The sequence below is a fragment of the Lissotriton helveticus genome, chromosome 2_1 (assembly GCF_964261635.1).
Source record: "Lissotriton helveticus chromosome 2_1, aLisHel1.1, whole genome shotgun sequence".
In the NCBI taxonomy this organism is placed as follows: domain Eukaryota; kingdom Metazoa; phylum Chordata; class Amphibia; order Caudata; family Salamandridae; genus Lissotriton; species Lissotriton helveticus.
The window spans coordinates 1907187609-1907206760 of NC_136059.1; the positions used below are offsets into that span (position 1 = coordinate 1907187609).

General features: G+C 45.5%; 1 protein-coding gene across 15 annotated transcripts in view; it reads right to left on the reverse strand.

Moving 5' to 3' along the window:
- The window catches only part of BLTP1 (bridge-like lipid transfer protein family member 1), a 2102388-nt gene that overhangs the window by 484940 nt on the left and 1598296 nt on the right, over nucleotides 1-19152 (reverse strand). For 13 of the 15 annotated variants that reach the window (XM_078676841.1, XM_078676840.1, XM_078676834.1 and 10 more), the window contains one exon: nucleotides 18884-19131. In XM_078676841.1, the coding sequence (XP_078532967.1) occupies nucleotides 18884-19131 (248 nt within the window). The remainder of the gene's footprint in view (nucleotides 1-18883; nucleotides 19132-19152) is intronic. The other 2 variants (XM_078676839.1, XM_078676835.1) reach the window with 1 other exon arrangement.

Below are 19152 nucleotides of genomic sequence, written 5' to 3' on the forward strand. Positions count from 1 at the left end.
AGGCGCATTGCAGCAAATATGCAATGCATGTAGTGTGCTGAAGGTGGCAACAGAGATTTTGTTTGCCCTCCATGAAAACAAAAAGATTAAAGCAACAGTAGTTCTATCAGATACAACACTGGCAAATATTAAAATAAAAGTAAATGAAGCTGCTGCTGAAGTCAAAGTGCCTTGAGTAAACAACATCATTATTGAAAGAGCGGAGAAAGTGGCGTTGCTGAGTTTTAGAGTTGCAATGTGGTTCTCTGGTACACCTGGGGACAGCTGCCAATTTGAATAATCATCACAAAACAAGCAAAAGTGTGCCAAGGATATCCCTCTTTCAAGGAGGAGACGGACTTGCAATTTTATATACTCTTGACTTAGATCAACCAAAAAGTATTCAATCAATCCCCATCAGTACTTAAAACTTTCAGGGTCTGGAGAGGTAGTAAAACCACAGGTTAAAAAACAGGGACTGCAATGGGTGTCCTTGAAGAGCTGTAGAGAAGAAAGAATGTAAAATAGGTAGCACTGTATAAAGAATAAGATGAAGTGTGATCTTATTTCCTGACACTACGAAAAAGCATCAGACCTTCATTCACTAGGTATCCTGAGATTTTCCCAAACCTTTCTGCTACCTCCATGACTGCCGGCAGAACAACCTCAAGATTCAATCAATCAATCAATCAATCAATCATGCCATTTGTATAGAGCACTACTCACCCGGGAGGGTCTCAAGGCGCTTGGGGGGAGGGGTATGCTACTGCTCGAACAGCCAGGTCTTGAGTTGTTTCCTGAAGGCGAGATGGTCCTGGGTCAGCCGAAGGTGGATGGGGAGGGAGTTCCAAGTCTTGGCAGCCAGGTAAGAGAAGGATCTTCCTCCGGTGGTGGCTCTTCGGATGCGTGGTACGGTTGCGAGGGCGAGGCTGGTGGACCGTAGCTGGCGGGTGGGCGTGTAGAAGGTCAGGCGGTCGTTGAGGTACTTGGGGCCCAGGTCGTGGAGAGACTTGTGTGCGTGGGTGAGGAGCCGGAACGTCATCCTCTTGTCGACGGGGAGCCAGTGCAGGTTCCTCAGGTGGCTGGAGATGTGGCTGCGTCAGGGGACATCCAGGATGAGTCGGGCGGATGCGTTCTGGATCCGCTGGAGTCTTTTCTGTAGCTTGGCTGTGGTTCCGGCGTAGAGGGCGTTTCCGTAGTCCAGTCGGCTGGTGACGAGTGCCTGGGTGACAGTCTTCCTGGTCTCGGTCGGGATCCAGCGGAAGATCTTGCGAAGCATACGCAGGGTGTTGAAGCACGATGAGGAGACGGCGTTGACTTGTCTGGTCATCGAGAGGGAGGGGTCCAGGATGAAGCCCAGGTTGCGTGCGTGGTCGGTTGGCTTGGGTGCGGTGCCCAGGGCTGGGGGCCACCAGGAATCGTCCCAGGCGGAGGGCGAAGATCCCAGGATGAGGACTTCCGTCTTGTCCGAGTTCAGTTTCAGGCGGCTGTCCTTCATCCACTCGGCGACGTCTTTCATCCCTTCGTGTAGGCAGGTTCTGGCGGTGTCGGGGTCTCTGGTGAGGGAGAGGATCAGCTGGGTGTCGTCGGCGTAAGAGATGATGTTGAGGTTGTGCTGGCGTGCGATGGCTGCGAGAGGTTTCATGTAGATGTTGAAGAGGGTGGGGCTGAGTGAAGAGATTGCTCATGTAAGCTATTAAATCGTCTGCATATAGAACTTTTCTATACCAATCCGAAACCGAAATGGGGGGGGGGGGGGGAGAGATTCATTGCTCTGTTCTAATTTTTCTCACTCGAAGCTCTATATACAGATTGAACAATAACGTGTAAAGAGGGCAGCCTTGACGCGTTCCCCTCTTTGACCGAAAACTTGGAGCTAGTGAGCCATTGACCAATATCCTGGCTGTGGGAGCAGAGTATATAGTTTGAATTGCAAGCAGAAAATTGCCAACCAAACTGTCTGTTCTATTATTTCATAAAGGTAGTGTCAGCTAACTCTATCAAAGGCTTTGGCAGTGGCTACCATTATAACGGATAGGGGGACACCCATACCCGTAGCTACATCGATTGCGCACACCCTTCTGGTTTACACCTATAACGTCTCCCAGCACCTTGTCCAACCTTTTGGCGAGAATCTGTGTGTAAATTTTATAGTCTGCGTTCCACACGGAAATTGGTCTGTGAGATTCCAATTTTTTAGTGTCTTTCTCAGGTTTGAGTATCAGGGTTATCACTGCCTCATTACAAGTAAGCAGAGGAGAACATGGTGTTTATATACATTATTCCGTAAATTACCAAGGAAGGGGGAAGAGTTCCTTGTTCAGAACTTCGCACACTTCATTAGGTAGGCTTGGAGCTTTCCAGTTTTTTAAACTTTTGATAATGCCATCTATTTTAAATGTAGTACTCTCCTGGTTGAGGGATGCCTGCTGATCTATATCCAGGCTGGTGAGTTTATCATGTTGCAACCAATCTCTTATTTCCAATTGTGTGATTGTCGTGTCATCCGCATACAAGTTTTTAAAAAAAACCAAGAATGCCTCCCCTATTTTCAGATCTTCCGTACATCGGCCTTTTGTTGTGTTCTTCACCACTTCCTTAATCTCATTTCTGACATGACCTTGTCCCACCTTCCAAGCTAGCATCTTTCCATATCCTGCCCCATATTCATAATTTGCCAACTTACTAGTTTCCCATCTCTATTTCACAATCCCTTCCAGAGAGTCTGATGAAATCTCCTTTGACTCTCTCAGTTTATTTTTAACACCTCATTTGTGGGATCCTGCGTGTACAAACTATTTGCTATCTTTTCCTATATTACTTTGTTGGACATTTCATATTCCCTTAATCTGTTCTTCCCTTCCTTTCTTTTATATCCTGCTGCGCTAATTAGTTTCCCACAAATATATGCTTTGTAAGCATCCCAACCAATATGTGGGGGGGTTGAGTGTTCCTTTTGTTTAACAAAAAGAAGTGTATTAGCTTTTAGGGTCTTTATTTTTTCTGGATCACCTAGGAGACTTCTATCTAGGGTCCATCTGGTCTGTGATGGAGGGGCCTCTAAAGACATCTCTAGTTTTACCGCGGCATGGTCTGATAAGTGTGTCGGTTGGTGTACTACACTGCTGATGCTCTTATCAAGTTTTTGATCTGTAAGAAATAAGTCAATTCTAGAGGAGTGAGACATCTTTTTATTCTGAAAGGTGTACCCTCTTTCCTGTCCTGCTTTCAATCTCCAAATGTCTACAAAGGCTAGGTTCTTTATCAACTGGTGTACACGAGCCCTCATTTTAGGTGAATTCACTGCTGGTCTAGTTGTAGATTTATCCAACACTGGATCCAACAGTGTGTTAAGCTCTCCTCCTATAATGATGTGGTATTTTGAGTCCAGCATCTGTTGGTATAGTTCTCTAAGTGGGGACGGGTCATCAACATTTTTGCTGTAGTAAACCACAAATGCATACCCTATATTGTGTATTTTAGCATAGATTATTAGCCATCTACCCACTAAATCTACTGTGGAACACTCCACCCTAGCTTGCACGGAGTTCTTATATATAACCGCCACCCCTTCACATTACAGGACTGATTAGTACATGAGTGGTGGGTGATCCATTTATTCCTCTGTAGGACTCCCTGCCACTTTTCACATCTTAGATGGGTCTCCTGTAATATTATGACATCATTGTCGGAGAGTTTGAGGAATTCTAGGATCTTCCTTCATTTGGCATTAACCCTTAGCCCATTCACATTTCATGAAAGTACCCTTAAGCTACGAGCCATATTCTTTTCTCCTTTCCTTATTAAGGTGCATGTATGTCCACCTTCTCCGGCTAGTGTTTTTATCCTTTGTACAAATGAGGACCATATTTTTTTCCCTTTTCTTATTCTTATTAAGGTGCATATGTCCACCTTCTCCTGCTAGTGTTCTTATCCTTTGTACAAATGAGGACCATATTTTTTAATTTTGTATTCAATGCACGCCACCCAGTGTTCAAATAAACTAAAAAAAAGTGAATCCTTCTGTCTCCCAACCCTCCCCCCTACCCTGGGGAACCCTCCCTTTATCAAAACTGGGTATTCCATCATACCCCTTGAGCCACGTATCTCCAACCTCTTGTTTACGAGTTTTTATGAGTCTTTGTGAGTCTTAATCTAAGAAATTAGATTTTCGACCTCTGGTACCTCTCTTAGATTATACATTTTATTATTCCACATTACTCTCAGCATTGCCGGAAATTTCAACTGTACAGTTGCACCTAGAGTCAAATCCTGAATGTGTCTTCCTACTTCCCACTGGCGGGTCTGAGTTACTTTGGAGATGTCTGATCTTACAGTGAAGAACCAGTCGTGCTTTTTAAATTGCTTGTCCCTAAGGGCAGCTGTAAGGATTAGTTCTTTGATTGAGTAAGCGCAAAAGTTCATCATAATCTTCCTCTGTTTCCCTTGTTCCAGGATTCTTCTAAAAGGGTCACAATGAACCCTCTGAATGTCTATTTCTAAGTCTAGCTCTGCCACTTCCAGAATGTATTCTTTGAGTAGGTTGACTACAAACCTCTTTACATTTACGCCCTCTGTGCCCTCCGAAACATTCAGGATCCTTAATTTATACCTTCTGGAATTATTTTCCAAGACTTCCAGTTTGTCTCTAAGTTCCTTTTCTCCTACTTTTAGTGCTAGGATCTCCTTTTCATTGCTCTTCACTTCCTCTTGCAAGGCCCCTAGGGAGAGTTCCATGGTGTGAAGCCTTTCCGTGTTATAAACTAACTTCTCCTCTAATCCCTCGCAGGCTCGGATACAGCAAACTTCCCTTTGATGTCGTTGGATAGGAAGAGCAAAATCTGAATAATATCCACACTTGGGGTTTCATTTTTGTCTAGAGTGCTTGCTCTCTCTAAACCCTGGTTTTCTCCTATGCTTTCCACTGTACTTCCAGTGTTATTAGAACAGGCTCCCACTCCTATCTCAGGGGGTGTTATAGGGATGTCCTTAGGAGAGTTATTGGCGTACTCCTCAATCTTGAGAGCAAAATAGTGGTTGGAAATGTGGAGGTCCTGAGATATATACTGCATCAGCATTGATGGTTCCATCTCTTGAGGGGAGTGGGAGCTATCAATTTTGCTACGCTGACTTTCTGTGGCCTTAATTTTAAAGTAGGACCTCAAAGTGGGGGTTATTTTAACTCTCCCGCTCAAAACAGTGGCAGAAGGTTGCAGGGGTTTTATACCCCTTTTGGGTGAATGCTTGTAGAGGGGGTTGATTATGAACAGCTTTCTGACTGACCTCAGTGGGGGAAGACAGTTGTTCCAGCAAGCGTCTGATTATTCCTGCTACTCTGTGCAAGAGGTGGTCCCCCAAATCTGTATTCCTTAAAGTGTATCTATTTTTACCTGTTTTAGCGGGGGTAGCAGAGAAATCATCTGGTATCCCTTCTGGCAGGCGGTCGTCTTCCCCTTACTGGCTGATATTGTATAACCTGCAATGTCAGACGCCTTGCTGGGAGAAAGTGGCTTTGGTTTTTTGCAGGTACGGGTGTTCCTCCTTTTTTGGGGGTCATAGGTGATATAGGGAGTTTCCTTCTCCCCATGTCTGTCTGCCTCCTGTTCGAAGTAACAGACAGCGTAGTGTGGAAAGTGCTGACTCTGCTCCCAGAGACCAAAAAGCTGATGTGGACTTCCGCTCGACAGTCGCATCAGAGCTCAGAGACAGCAACAATACACTGGGAACTCATGTCTGCCACTGCCGTTCGTTACCCCCTCCCGTAAACTGCCGGAGAAGGCACCAGTTGTCACTGATTTGGCAGTGGAAACGGACTTGGAGTCTAGAGGAGCGAGAGTGTGAGCCCGGAGGCCAGAGTGCACATGGTGAGTGTGAGTAGAGAAGCAGAGATGCAAGCGCTCACGGCCGGCACGATTAGCTGGCCACCAAGTTTCCCTGTCGCACCTACCAGAGACTATGATGTGGAACGGACCCACCCTTAATCATCGCAAACATCTAGATAAAACAGAAATCAGATACCTAGGAATCAGAGTGACCAAGGACTTGGAAAATATGGAATTCAATAATTTCAATAGAATCATGAGTGATTCAAAAAAACTCTTGCAAAGCTGGGCCTTTCTCCCGATTTCTATCTTAGGAAGGACCAATTAAGTCAAAATAATGATTCTCCCAAAATGTATTTTTATTTTCAATGCTCTCCCCATACATTTTAAACAAGCTTGGTTTAAGAAACTACATGGTCAACTTAGCAGCTTCATATGGAGCAGCAAGAGTGTAAGAATCTCTTGGAAAAAACTCAGGAAGAAAAAGATGGAGGGTGGAATTGCACTTCCCGATTTCCAGCTTTACTATTGGGCCTTCTTCTTGAAAAATGATAGACGACTGTTGATGGATATCCTCGACATGCCAATGCGATACAGAGCCATAGTTAGAGATATAGCTGAAGAAGGCAAGTATTTAAATTTTATCACCACAAATTCTTTAAATAAATCATATTCAAGACTCTAATTGCAGCATGCAAAGTTTGGACTCATATCAGGAGAATACTAGAGATCCTATATTAAAGCAGTATGGCACTAATTTGGAGATCCCCAGGGACCCCACGCTGCTTGAAGGATAGTCTAGTGACCCCAATATAAAATGCAGGTTTTCTAAGGTAGGGCCAACTAGCCGAGCAAGGTGTCCTGCAACATGGCTCTCTTTACACCAACGTACAAACTATAACCTATCTAGATTTAAGTACTATCAGTTGGCGAGCTGGTCGCAAACTCAGATGAATCTGGGGATGGAAAATGAAACTGAAACTGAGAGAGAACTACAAAATACCCAGAGTTAAAGAACGGAAGTCTCTAAGTGGTACTGGGCTCTGCTACAAGGGGACGACGCTCACCCGACACTACCGTAAGAGATCTGGAAGCTGGACATGCCAGGCTGTGACGTTCCTCACTTATGGCAAGTATCAGAAACTATACTATGGTCGTCAGTAAAATCTGCACCACTCAGGAGGAACCATCAATTTACACTATACAGGGCCTACTGGTCCCCCAAGAAACTTGCAAAAATGGGAGGAAGAAAGAAGAGATGCTGCCCGAAGTGTGATCTGGAAAATGCAGCTGATGTACATCTTTTTTTGGCAGTGTCCAGCCATACAGACCTTCTGGCAAGACGTGGGTGAAGCATTGAAAAACATTTTGGGGCTCAAAATTGAGGTAAGCTTATCTTTCATTATTTTTGGGGTGCTAAAATAAGATACACCATCCTTGGGGAAAATTCGATAGTTTTTACTCTTCACATTAATAGTCATTGCACGTAGAGAAATCTGTACAAAATGAGTTTCCGAACTACCGTCTACCTGTGTGGGTTGGCTAAGTTTTTCCAGACACATTGCTAGACTAGATTGTCAATCTGGTACGCTTAAGCAAGAAAAAATGTGTCACAGTCTTTCCTAGAACCTGATCACCTGCACTACCATAAGAGGTGTGGGTTCACTGAACAATCTGGTCACACTACTACTAAGTCCAAGGATTAATACAAAGCTAAACAAGTTGATGAGGTTAGAGGTGACTCCTACTTGACTATTATTTGAAGAAGACTGCCAAACGGATGCCTGGATCATGGATGTTATGTGGCACCCAGACCTAAGATCACCTCTTAAATCTCAGCTCCTGCTTTTGTCACATATGAGGACTTAATAAAAAAGAGAAAAAAAAGAAAAAGCATCATATCTACAAGAAGCTGCACCACATGGGCATGATCATGATAGTGTGGCATCCAGCAAAAATTCAGGTGTATTGTAAATGAATATTTTGAAAGTAATCACAAATTGTGGCAGCACATGATTCAGCTCTAGTGTTAACACTTGCGCATGCCTTTATTGTCCCAAAGAATCCTCAGAGTAAGATCTTTCAAGGCAAGAAGTCAAATGTATGTAACATCAAGAAGAATGTGTCCGTAACATCTACAAATCATAAAACAGCGTCTAGTTTAAAAGCATAATAGATGTTTGACCCATAAACATGTACTTCACGAACCAACTCTAAAAACTATTCAATATTCGAGTGACAAACATATAAATCTGAAGATGTATAGGGTTAGTTATGCATGAGTCTGCACTACTGTAGGCAATGATTTTCAGAAAAAAAGGTATTTAACTCTTCTAACCTCACTGTGAAGTCATACATTGAGAGTCTTCTATAAGGCAGCAGCACTTCCTTCGAAGAAAGCTTAGGTCCTTGCCAGAACTTTACTACAGAGCCACATAAAAGACTGTTGCCAAAGGAAAACTAGCTTTCATAGGAAAACAGATTTCTAGGCAGGATTGAGGCTGCTTAGAATATCGTGCAGTTATATGTTAATGGTCCAAACCAATACTACAGAAGAATTTTCACCTCAAAAGACACATACAGAACTAGCCTGCATATTCTTGAACTGTTTTTGTAACACATACCTCCATTCAGTGGGTGCCTTGGGTGAACCAGGGAAATACAGAGAATCTAAACAGGAATGTCATAAGGTCCTCAATCTCACTCCAGCTTTCTAATCCTACTCGAAGAATCTTTCAACCAGGCCTCTATTTTTTTCCCAGGGCCGGACTGGCTGTAGCGGGCACCGGGCATTTCCCCGGTGGGCCGCCAGGGTGGGGGCTGGTTTTGGGCCCCTGGGAGCCGTTTTTCTTACTGGGGGCTGGCATTATCGGCCCCCTGTAACAAAATTATCCGAAACCGGCCCTGGCACACAGTTCGGCCACACCCCCCTCTACCCGCCTAGGGGGCTGGCTGAGCAGTGTGACAGGGCCGATTTCGGTTCCCAGTCCGGCCCTGGTTTGTCCCTTCCTTATTGGGGTAAAATAATCATTAAGATAGTTAGGTCAATATCCAAAAACATCTTTCATATTTTCTGAATAAATCTCTTGTATATAGACTAAAACCTGGGACAGGGTGACAACTTCCAATTTTGGAAGTGAGAGATTTTGTTTTGTCAAGTATAAGGAAAATACATATCCCTTCTTCTTTAACATGGTAAAGGATCATAAGTGAGCGTGGTAGTCTGAATTTCTCTGTGACCTGTTCAAGGACTGCATGTCCAGGACATTCTTAACCTCAGAGGAATTTCACTGAAACATATCATTATTTGGTGGAACTGGATCGATCAAATCACAGAAGATTCTTTAGAAATGGTACTGTGAAACCATAATGGATTATTGAGACGATTCATGCATATCAGGCAATGAGCATTCATTGATGCTCAAAGAAGTGAACTATGACTAATAGTATTGCTTTCTACGGTCTGTTTAGGGGCTGGTAGGACCCAGGAAATTAAACCCACACAGAGCATCTTCAAGAGAGCTAGTCACGTGTATTACTAAGTAGTGCTCCTGAGCCTCACTAAAACTGGCAACCTCAGAATGGTACATGGAGGAAACAGGTCATCTAGACACTGGGCCTTTTGGAATGGCATGCATCTTCATCGGTGGTATTAGATAAAGAATGTAAAATAGACTTTTATGATGCTTACAGGTACGGAATGTGCTGATTGGCTTTCAAAAACATCTTACTTTGCACTGGACTAGTTGTGTCATTATTCCTTCTCATGGGGAATTTGTGTCTATTCTATTCTATTCTATTCAGCACTTATACAGCACATAGCTACCCACAGGCATCCCAGCTCTAAAAGTGAGGCACAGAATCGATAGGGTAATGAGAGGGACTCATCCTTGAAAAGCCAACTCTTTAATGCCTTTTGGAAAGGGAGTTCCTTTTTAAATGAACGAAGAGAGAGTTGGAGGCTATTCCACATTTTGGCTGCACTGTACGCAAAAGAGTTTCCTCCATATGCAGCCCTTTTAATGACAGGTACCTTGACCAAATGGGCATTGCAAGAGCGCAAGGATCTCCCAGGGTTATAGGAAGACAACAATGAACGATTGATTGAAGGTCCTTTCTTAAGGATGGCCCTATGAGCAATACAGAGTGATTTAAGTTAAATTCCCTTTACTACGGGGAGCCAATGAAGAAGGCAGAGAGTCTGCCAGGCAGACTGGTATCTGGGAATGTTGTGCACTATCAGAGCAGCAAAATTCTGCACAACTTGAAGTCTCTTTACTGTGGCTTTGTGTGCTCCGAGATAAGAGAGTTGCTGTAGTCCAGGTGAGAGTATAAGAGCCTGGACTAGGAAGTAGGGGGAAGGAGAGGAAAGATCTAATGAAGCATCCTCAATATACCGAATAAAATGGCAGCTAGCTTTACTACCTGAAAATCAAATTTAAAAGCTTCATCCAGCCACTTTTCCAATCTTTTTATGACAGATTTAGAGGCGGGCGCCTAAAGAATTAGGCCAAGCCAGATACAAGGATGGGTGAAGTTTGTTGCCAAATGACCCAAAGTACCTGTTGAAGAAATGATAGGTATATTTGGTACGTTGCTCTGACAGGTTATGTGTTCCATTTGTAGAAAATCATTGTTGACATTATCCTTGCCTGGGAAGTGATCTACATGCTGTTACAATGCTGTGATGCAACACTCATGTCAGAGGTCATCAAAGAGGCTTCATGCATCGCCAGTTTACAAAAATATTGCTCAAACAGAATATCCAACGGAACTAATGTTGACAAAGATATGTCACTTATTTCTAATGGGTAATATTCCTCCTGAATAAACTTTGAAAGATTTCCAATGAATAATTCACACTTTCAGATAGAACAGTTTGAGTATGAAGAGTCAAGTTAGGCCACACAGGGCTGAGAGGGATTTGAGTAAGCACAGTCAAGTTGGGGGATCACAGGGTGTTTTCTGGAAACATGGCTGACAGGACAAGAGCTCCCGGCCAGTCCAACGCTAGAATCCTGATTAATCCTGTTCAACTAGACATCTCGCCACAACCCCAGAAAAGGAAAGTGGCACTCGCCCTCCGCTACTCCTCGAGAGCTGGAAAAATGCAGGATGCATCATCTGAGTGGTCCATTAGAGGTGAGCGGTTGCTGAGATCGGGGCCTACCAGTTCTGGGCCCGTAAAATGCCTCTACCCTCTGCGGGCCACTGAGACTGCAAACACAAGAATGAGAGTCCTTCAGAATGGGTGATTGCTGCCCCAGTACATGGCCGGCTCCACTTTCACGGGCCCTGCTTTCAGAGGCTGTGACGGTCAGCTCCTCGTGGTTGCCCAGGCGGCCAGGCCTCGGAAATGGGGTGGCCTTCCTTAGTGGGCTGGGGCCGAAGCATGCAACAGTGAGGCCAGGATTGTCGAAGCAGCAGAAGATACCCACTGGGACAGAGTCCTGACAGGTTGCGTGGCCCGATTTGGGGGAGCGGGGTGGAGGGGGGTCCTCACCCGAAGACACAGTCACCTCAACACCAGTCCTGGCGGGAGAGAAGTGAAGCAGCACCAGGGAGCCCAGGCTACGCAGGAGCCCAGCGTATGGTGAAGGGGGTCGCCAGTGCGGCACTTGCCTGGTGTGTTGGTAGGTCTACGCATAATGACTGGAAGGCCCGAGAGGGCCCAACCCCTGACTGGTTTGGTGTTTCCAGATGGGATCACTGGGGGTGGCTTGGGCCATCCAGGTTCTAGCTGAAGCAGTGGGGCAGACCTCGACGGGCCACGCACATGAGGTTGGTAAGGAGGGTCGGAGTGGCAGGGAGGAGTGCGAGCGCCTCCCCCGGTGCAAGCAGAGAGAGAGCCACGTATAGGGAATCGAGGCCGCGTGGCCCAGCATCACTCCGTCCCATCTGGACACAGGGACATTTGGACAGTAATTGCCCTGATCGTGCGGGCCTCCCATGGCTCCTGCAGCGAAGTGGCCCAGAGGGCGGAGCAGGGCACGCATTAGTACCGGGCTCCACCAGCTGCAAATCACTGGAAGTACGCAGGCATTAAGGTTACCATTGGAAGCGATGGCACAGTGTTGTGGGTGGAACAGCACAGCTACTCCATTCCCCAATCCAGGCCCATCCACTCGACCCCTGAGTGGGATATTGGATTCCAGGGAGGAGTACTAGCATGAACATTAGGCAACTGACACACATTCTACACGCGATAGGAAACCGTGACGAGGAGATGGCACAGGTCGCAGTCAACCCTGAAAAAGCTTTTGACACTGTAGACTGGGGAAACTTGGTCCAGGTATTGCGTGTTGTTGGCCTAGGACCTCGGTTCTGTGGATGGATTTGGCTCTTCTATGCAGATCCAAGTGCACGCGTCCAGATATGGAGCTGCCGCTCGGAGTCGTGGACACTGGGTCAAGGGACATGGAAGGGCTGCCTATTGTAGCCTCTCTTGTTAGTGCTGGCCATAGAGCCCTTGAAAATATGGACATGTAGAGAGCTGTGGGATTTGAGCATGCAATTGGTGAGGTCCGGCATGTGATCTCGCTCTATGCGGATGATGCCTTCTTCTATCTCTCCTCACCACGAGCTGTGGTGCCAAAACTTTTACACCTGCTAGATGACTCTGGGAATCTACCAGCCCTTCAGCTTAACTGCAGTAAGTCCCTGCTATTCCCACTAGCCTCATTAGTAGGTACGCAGGCAGATCGATTACTGGTGCAGGGTCTGCAATGGGAATTATCAAACTTTAGATATCTTGAGGTACAAGTGGCACACTCCAAATTACTACAACTGTGCCTAAACATGGATATGGTCTTGGATGCGATGGGGGCATCTGTGACCTTCTAGAACATGTTACTGCTCTTCTTAATGGGAAGACTGTCAATAGCTAAAATTGTACTCCTCCCAAGATCTCTATATATATGTTGCCGAACTTGCTTTGCCCCCTTCCAATAATGGTCTTTATTTCTCTCCTGTGGGCGAGAAGATGCAGCAGGATGGCTTTGACGACATTGACTAAAAGATACGAGGATGGGAGACTGGAAGTCCTGCGCCTGGATTTGTATTATTGGCACATTGGCGTCACCTGGGTGAGAATTCAGAGAAACGCCTCCTGGCTAGTCGAGTCACTGCAGAAGTTACTGGTAGCACTGATGGAGGGCAAAGAGGTTCCGAAGAACCTCCTTTACATAGTACGCCAGACAACCGTCATTTCGAAACGATTTATTAAGACTGTTCTGAAAATAGCCCAATTCCACAAAGAACTCTCACTGAATGAGGGAGAATATGTCCTTTCAGGCATGGAAGGAGGGAGGGAGTGACCTACTAGGGCCTTTATACCGCGGGGAGACCTTCATCTCGATCGAGGAGGCTCCCCAGGAGTTTGTACTCTGGCTTGGAAACTTCTTACACCATACCAGCTTGGCCGAAATAGCCAGGGTGGCATGGCCAACTTACCCTGCATTATCCAGCCCTTCGCAGACGCTTGGGTACTACTATCCTGTGGCTCAGGCCGTCACATGATTGCACTGTTATAAAGGGCTAAGAGAGCGGATACAGTGGGGACACTGCCTCAGGCTTGTGCAGCATGGGACCTGGACATAGACACTCCATTAGAGGACGGGGATTGGATGCGAGTCAACAAACTAACCCACACAATGTCTAGCAATGCCCACTTCAAGTTGATGCACAACAGCTTCCTTCACAGGACCTACCTTATCCCCAGAGACAAATGAGCCTGACTAACCCAGATAGCTTCCTCCGTGGTGGTGCAATCGGGGATAATTTACTGCATTTAGCGTGGCACTGCCATATAGTACAGGAATTCTGGAGACAGGTGGTAGTCGACATAACAAGGATCATGCATCGGAGCATAGTCCTGTCCCCCCAGTGTTGTCTCTTCGGTAATAAAGAGCGACCAAAAGCAAGAAGATATCATACAAATTTCTACAGCTGATGCTAGTCCTAGCACGATATACGGTGGCTATATCCTCATTGGGACAAAGGCCGCCTGAGATTATTCACTGGCACAAAGATGTGTCGGAATGGACGTTGGCGGAAGAGGCCCACATGAAACTTACAGACGAGGCAATAAAGTGCACCATGACTTACTTAACTGGAGAGCCCTATATGACACTCTCATAGATTCAGACTCAGAAACGACTTCATTGGACTGTGATAGCACTGATGGCACTGATGGCAACCCCATTGTGCCACTGACGCAGAATGGGGCATATCTGCAGGGTACACACGGATTTCCTTGGGGGAAAGTGGGAGGCTCAAATATCCTTGGAAAATGTTGATACAATGGCATGATATGATAAGTGTAATGCACCTTCCACCATGCATGCTTCTGCTTGCTATTTTTCAATTGTAATGTTTTACAAAACTGACAAATAAAGCTTTTTTTTTTTAAAGTTGGGGATCAATAGGAAGTGATGGAGACTGGTCTTCTGAATACAGTCTCACCCCTGTCACCTGAATCAGTTTTTGCAAAGGCATGGAGAGCAGATCTAGTGGCTGCCTTTCAGACCTTCTTCAAAGGCACCCCTCTTGAGGAAGCAGAAGAGGCTACAGTTCACTTGGTGGCTTGTACAATTATTTCTCCTGGTAGAAACGTTGTGGATGCCTCATGAAACTCTTAGATGCATCCATCAAGAAATACTCAGTTTCACTTCACATTTCTAGAGCTCCCCCAGATAACAAAAAGCTGCCTGACTAATCTGTACAAGACAGATATGGAAATGAAGTGACTGAGAGGGCTTTTTAGTTCTTACTTATGCAGCGTCACCTCCGTTTTAGATGAATGTTGAGAGGGAAAAAAGTTACATTTTTAAGTTGAATAAGGATTAACTCCATCACTGTCTTAGGAAGGAATGCTGGTTCAACCCTCAAAGTCCCTTCGTCTTTAAAAACATGGCACAAGGCAAAACGTTTTCAAGACTTCAAGCTCTTTCCCTCTCGGCTGAAATTATTGCCACCATGAAACCACTTTCATTGACATCACAATAATGAAATGGTTAAATGAAGCCACACAATATTTTAGTCCTGCTGAGCAGTAAAGTAAAGAGCTGGGGAAACACGGTTAATTACTCTATTCAAAACTAAGACATCACTAGGATGTCAAATAAAGAAAGCTCTATCAGCTTCTCTCACAGATAGAAAGGACAGACACATTATCTCCATGTTTACAGTTTACATTTTTCTTACTAAGCTGGAGAAAAAATTCCAGTACAACTAATTTGCAAGTAGATCAAAATTGGTGGATTTGATGGCACCATATACAGAACCTCATCCACCTAATTGTAATGGTGAGGTTCTGGTGTTAAAAAGATTTAAAGTTATTACTTACGTCAAGCGCCTTCCAAGGTAGATCATGTTAATAAATCTCAGCTTCAGAGGAGATATTCATGCAATTACAGGCAGTTTCGGCCTTGGTGAAAGAGCCTGCTGTCTTACTGTCCCAGAAGGTGAGACGTGCACTATATGTTTTCCCTTGATAAAAAGGGAAACATTCATGTGGCATATATTCCTCTTCGAATGTCGATCAACCAGAATCACTGCCTACTGAAACTTTGGATGATTGCAAATTATAATGAAACACAAACTAGGTTGGAATTTGTAGGAGGGAGGCTTAGTATATGGTGCAAACATATTTAGGTAAAGCACCCTGCACTAATCCAGGCACCTCTTATGGTGATGTTAGTGGGTCCTAGACAACCATGGAAATCTCTCTATGTGGTAGCTGTGGAGAGCAGCATTCAGGCTTAGTCCAGAAGGAGTGTAAAGGAGCTTGTTTTACCAGGTACTAATATGGTATAGGTTAAGTGAAAAAGAACCACACAATGTAGTTATAAAAATATGTATTTATTATAAACACTCAGTAACAGATTGAGAAATCTCCTACCCGGCGATATAATCACAATACACACAATATTTCAACAATAGAACAGGTAAGTAGCACCAATACCCAGTGTTCTCCAGGGGGAGACCAAACCATATACTAATAAAGTGGAATGAAAACCACGACCGAAATCGAGACTGGATCCAGAAGAATTAGAAGAGCTGGGAAACCACTCAAGATAAGTACCCAGGAACATGCAGAGTGAGGAAAATGGTAGTGTGCGCAATACAAGTCAATGTGGAACTCGTGGTTGCAGTTTTCAAGAACAAGGCTCCTTCCCAGAGGACTCTGAAGAAAACCAGTAGAAGATGGAAGGTTGGAGAGTCACCCCACCTGTGGATACCCCAGTAACCGGGAAATCTACACCAGGGAAGCCGGGTGCATAGGTGTCAAGTGACATTGGAAACCGCCGTAGACCACATTGGAAAACTTCAGTTAAGATGCCGCTGGCGAAGAAGGTGAAAGAGTCCGGTGGAATTCAAGGGTGGATTCTTGCAGAAGAGTACCTACAAGCTGAGGGGACAGATTCTATGCCACTCAGAAATGACCAGGAGGCATGGAAGAGCAATGACGATGAGGAACAAAGATGCAGGAGAATGGACGGTGACCTAGTTGCTGCAGCTGTGAGGACCAGGCGACGCTGACCAGGAGCTGATCACGAGCTGTCCCACGTCGTGAGTCAAGGGGTCGGTGACCGGTGGGAGCACCAATAAGCCTTGGCAGCAGCAACAGACTAAGAAAGCGAGGTGAAGTGTCTGGACCAGCAAGTCACCAAGTGCAGAAGAGTCAGAGCAGGCCCAAGCGAGCAGGGTAGCCCACTGGAGCCAAAGAAGACCCTCAAGAGGACCACAAGTCCGAAGGAACAGGAGCCGCAAGAGAACCGCGAGCAGCTCACCAAGAATGCAGGCCCATGGTGCAGAGGATGCGCTGAGGACGAAGATGTTTGTAGCAGGAGATGCTGGAGGCTGGAGCTTCTTAGAGCCTGAAGATTTCTGGGGAAGAGAGTCAATGTCAAGTCGACGCTGTGCATAGGGGTACTGCTCCAGCAGTTCAGACGAGTGATACTGACTTCAAACTTGCTGTGAAGACAGGGTAGTCCTCAAAGGTGTTGCAGAACCACCACCTGTGTTGCTGAGCCTTCCGGAGTCTGTAGGACGTCAGGAGCAGAAGACAGGTCACCTTAGTTGCGGTGCCTGCAGATGCAGGGGAGTGGCTCCTTCACTCCAAGGGAGATTCCTTAGAGTATCTTGGATGCCCACAGGCCTGGTGAAGAACCTGTATGGAGCGAAGACACAGACAATGCAGAAGACTGGCAGGACGACTAGACCAGGATGAGCAGGAGTCTTGCAGTTGCAGTCTTGATTCCCAAAACAAAGTCCAACGTGCCCAGGCAGTTGAAGATGAAGTGGTTTCGGATCTGAATCTTGTGCCACAATGTTTCTGAAGAGTCACCCACAGGTAAGCCCTTAAGTACTGTAGAGAAAGGGTTGGGACGATTCAGGGAGCCCTCCCAGTGAAGGGGCTGGACAGAGGGGAAGATACTCCCATGTCCTTTGTCCATTTATTTTCTCTCCAGAGCAGAAGCCAACGGCTCCCTGAACAGGTTCCAACTGGAGTATGCAAAGAGGGCACCAAATGTGCCCTTCAAAGCTGTCTGGTGTCGCTGGCAAGTGCCCCCATTCCAGCCCAACACACTAAGTCCTGTCTAGGAAGTGGTTACACCTCCCTGTGACAGGAAACCTATTGTTCTGCCTTCCATTGCTCGAGCCTGGCTCAGCAGCAGAAGGGCAGAATCTTGTCTGTGGTCGGCAGCAGCACTGGCTCGCTGTTAGACCCTGAAAGGCTGGTACCGGGAATACACAGGGGCTCCCTAGGGGAGCCCCCTAATACATGTTATCCTATGTCCCACACTGGAATAGGTGTTGGGGTAGGATTCCAACATGTTTGACACCAAACATGACTGGTTTCGGTGCAGCTAATATATAGTTAGACATCTCGTAATTTACTTGATGTCCACTACATGTCTAAAATGGCTGACCGCACCTACAAAGCCAGGAGCATCGACTCCTAGGTTTGAAGGGGGGGGGGTCCTGCCCTTGCAGGGCACCCTCACACTTATAACCAAGCATCCTGGCTTCAGGATTGAAAGGTCTACCTTAGGCGAGACTTATAGGTTTTAAGTGCCGTGACCTCAGATATAGGGAAACTTATATCTGCTGTGAGTGGTGCTAGCACCAGCTCACACAGACTGTGATGGCCCTGGGTATCCAAGTACCATATACTAGGGACATAGAAAGGTACAGCAGTAACCAATTAGCAAGGTACCAAAGTACTTACCAAGTCCAATTTAGGGAGAGAGCACAGTGACTGTTGCCCTGATTAACAGGATCCAAGTCAGACTAGACACCAGAGTGACACCAGCAAAATGTGAGGCTAACCATGAAAGCAGATCCTACTTTCCTACAGGATTCCATAATCAAAACTGCTGTGCAGTGTAAAGGATCTTAATAGAAGCTGAAATCGATTAAGAGATCATGGTCTGTTTACAGGTTTCTAAAGCATGATTCAATTTGCCCCCAAATATGTTCTTGCAAACCAACTATACATCCAATATGTTGAACATGTGGAGAAAAAACAAACACCAAAAACAAATGCTATATAATTTCAGCAAAAGTCACTAAATCATGTATTATGCCAGCTCCATTTCAACAGATTTGACTTTCCATGGTGCTTCAGCCTGTACAAGAAGCACATTACACGCTGAGTACTGAACTAGTAACCAAATTAATATTGATACCTTTCCATTGGCAGCAGTGGGAATTTAGCCACAGAACTAGTCAGTCAAGTGGATGTTAGCATCCCTTTTCACCCAGCCGAAGTAGCAGAGAATGCAAGTAAAGTAGCAATTACTGCGATAGCAAATATAACACAAGCCATGGTTAAATGCGTGAAAGCTGGTGTTAGGGATGTTAACCCCTAAAGTACATAAGTAAACCATCTGCATCTGGATAACTTTCTGGTAACACAATATAAAATGCATCTTTTCCTATAACAATTCAAACGAGAAATGTTATTAATTATGACAAATAAGCATTACACACTTGTTGGTAGTTAATAGATATTACTATTTGTTTTAAGGTGTTTAACTTCGGAGAACATGTTAGGTAGGCCACAGTACACTTACTGTGGTTTCCTGCTCATGAACACTTTCAATCTCTCCTTCTCGTGTTCCTCTTCTTCCTCTTCGCTGGATGAGGACGATGTCTCCTCCCGCCTTGCCTCTTCGGGCTGGAAGGGAACGCTTGGTGAGAAGACTACTGGAGTATTAGGTGAACTGAACACTGAGCCTGATGCTTCACTAAATGGTGAGTAATGGGATGATGGACCATCAATGGTCACGGACAAAAGGTCAACTTCTGTCTCCTCTGGAAACTGATTGTGAAAAGAAATCGG